Source organism: Galeopterus variegatus, unplaced genomic scaffold (assembly GCF_000696425.1).
Source record: "Galeopterus variegatus unplaced genomic scaffold, G_variegatus-3.0.2 Scaffold20407, whole genome shotgun sequence".
Taxonomy (NCBI): Eukaryota; Metazoa; Chordata; class Mammalia; order Dermoptera; family Cynocephalidae; genus Galeopterus; species Galeopterus variegatus.
In genome coordinates, this window is record NW_007746518.1 from 1,995 (window position 1) to 2,880 (window position 886).

The 886-nt window shown below is 53.3% G+C and overlaps 1 protein-coding gene across 1 annotated transcript in view; it reads left to right on the forward strand.

The window, feature by feature from the left end:
* Positions 1 to 261: 261 nt before the first annotated feature.
* LOC103583185 (serine/threonine-protein phosphatase 4 regulatory subunit 3-like) overlaps positions 262 to 886 on the forward strand; it is a 3,965-nt gene continuing 3,340 nt past the window's right edge. Inside the window, 1 exon segment of the mRNA XM_008564571.1 lies at positions 262 to 877. Within this exon segment, the coding sequence (XP_008562793.1) occupies positions 262 to 877 (616 nt within the window).

Genomic DNA, 886 nt, shown 5'->3' on the forward strand with positions numbered 1-886 from the left:
GATCGTAGGTAAGGGAGGGCAGAAGGCAGGGATGGAGGTTGGGGATATTGAAGTGGGGACAGTGGAAGACAGCAGGGCAGCCAGGAACCCTGCTGACCTGTGGCCTCCCAGGAGCCGCTGCTGCCCCTGTGACCACTGCAGACCCGAACTGCCACCTCGGCCACCGTAGCTGTCCTAGTCGCCGCAGCTACCGTTGCCAGGATATGCAAAGCTGCGGCCGGAGCCAACCCCAGGTCTGGTACGGTGAGGCCGGAGGTGGACATGGCGAGCAGACGGCGCCACGTCAGAGTCTGTGTTCCAGATGAAGACCAGCGCTGGGACCAAGGAGGTCCTGGGGACGTGTCCTTGGCTTCCACCGAGCTGGTCCAGCTGCCTGACTGTGACCTCAATGGGCTTGAAACAATCGCTGCTCTGGTTACCTCGGTTCTCCCCTCGCCTAGCAGCAAGGAAAGGCTGGCTCTGGTCCTGGAAAGTGAGGGTTATATTCAAAAACTCCTGCAATTGTTCCGCACTTGTGAAAATCTAGACAACACCGAAGGCTTACACCGTTTACATGCCATTATTAAAGGCATGTTCTCCTTTGACAGCAAGCCTCTGTTTAAGATCATGCTCTCTGAGGAGTGTATCATGGATGTGATGGGATGCCTTGAATACGATCCTGCTTTGGCTCCGCCAAGACGGCACAGGGAATTCTTGAGCCAAACTGCCAAGTTCCAGGACATTATACCAATAACAGACTCTGAACTTAGGCAAAAAATACATCAGATGTACAGAGCGCAGTACATATATGACGTTCTGGTGCCTCAACCAGCCACATCTGCAGATAATCTTTCTACTCTTAAACATTTTATTTTCCTCAACAAGGTTGAGATAGCCAGCATGCTGC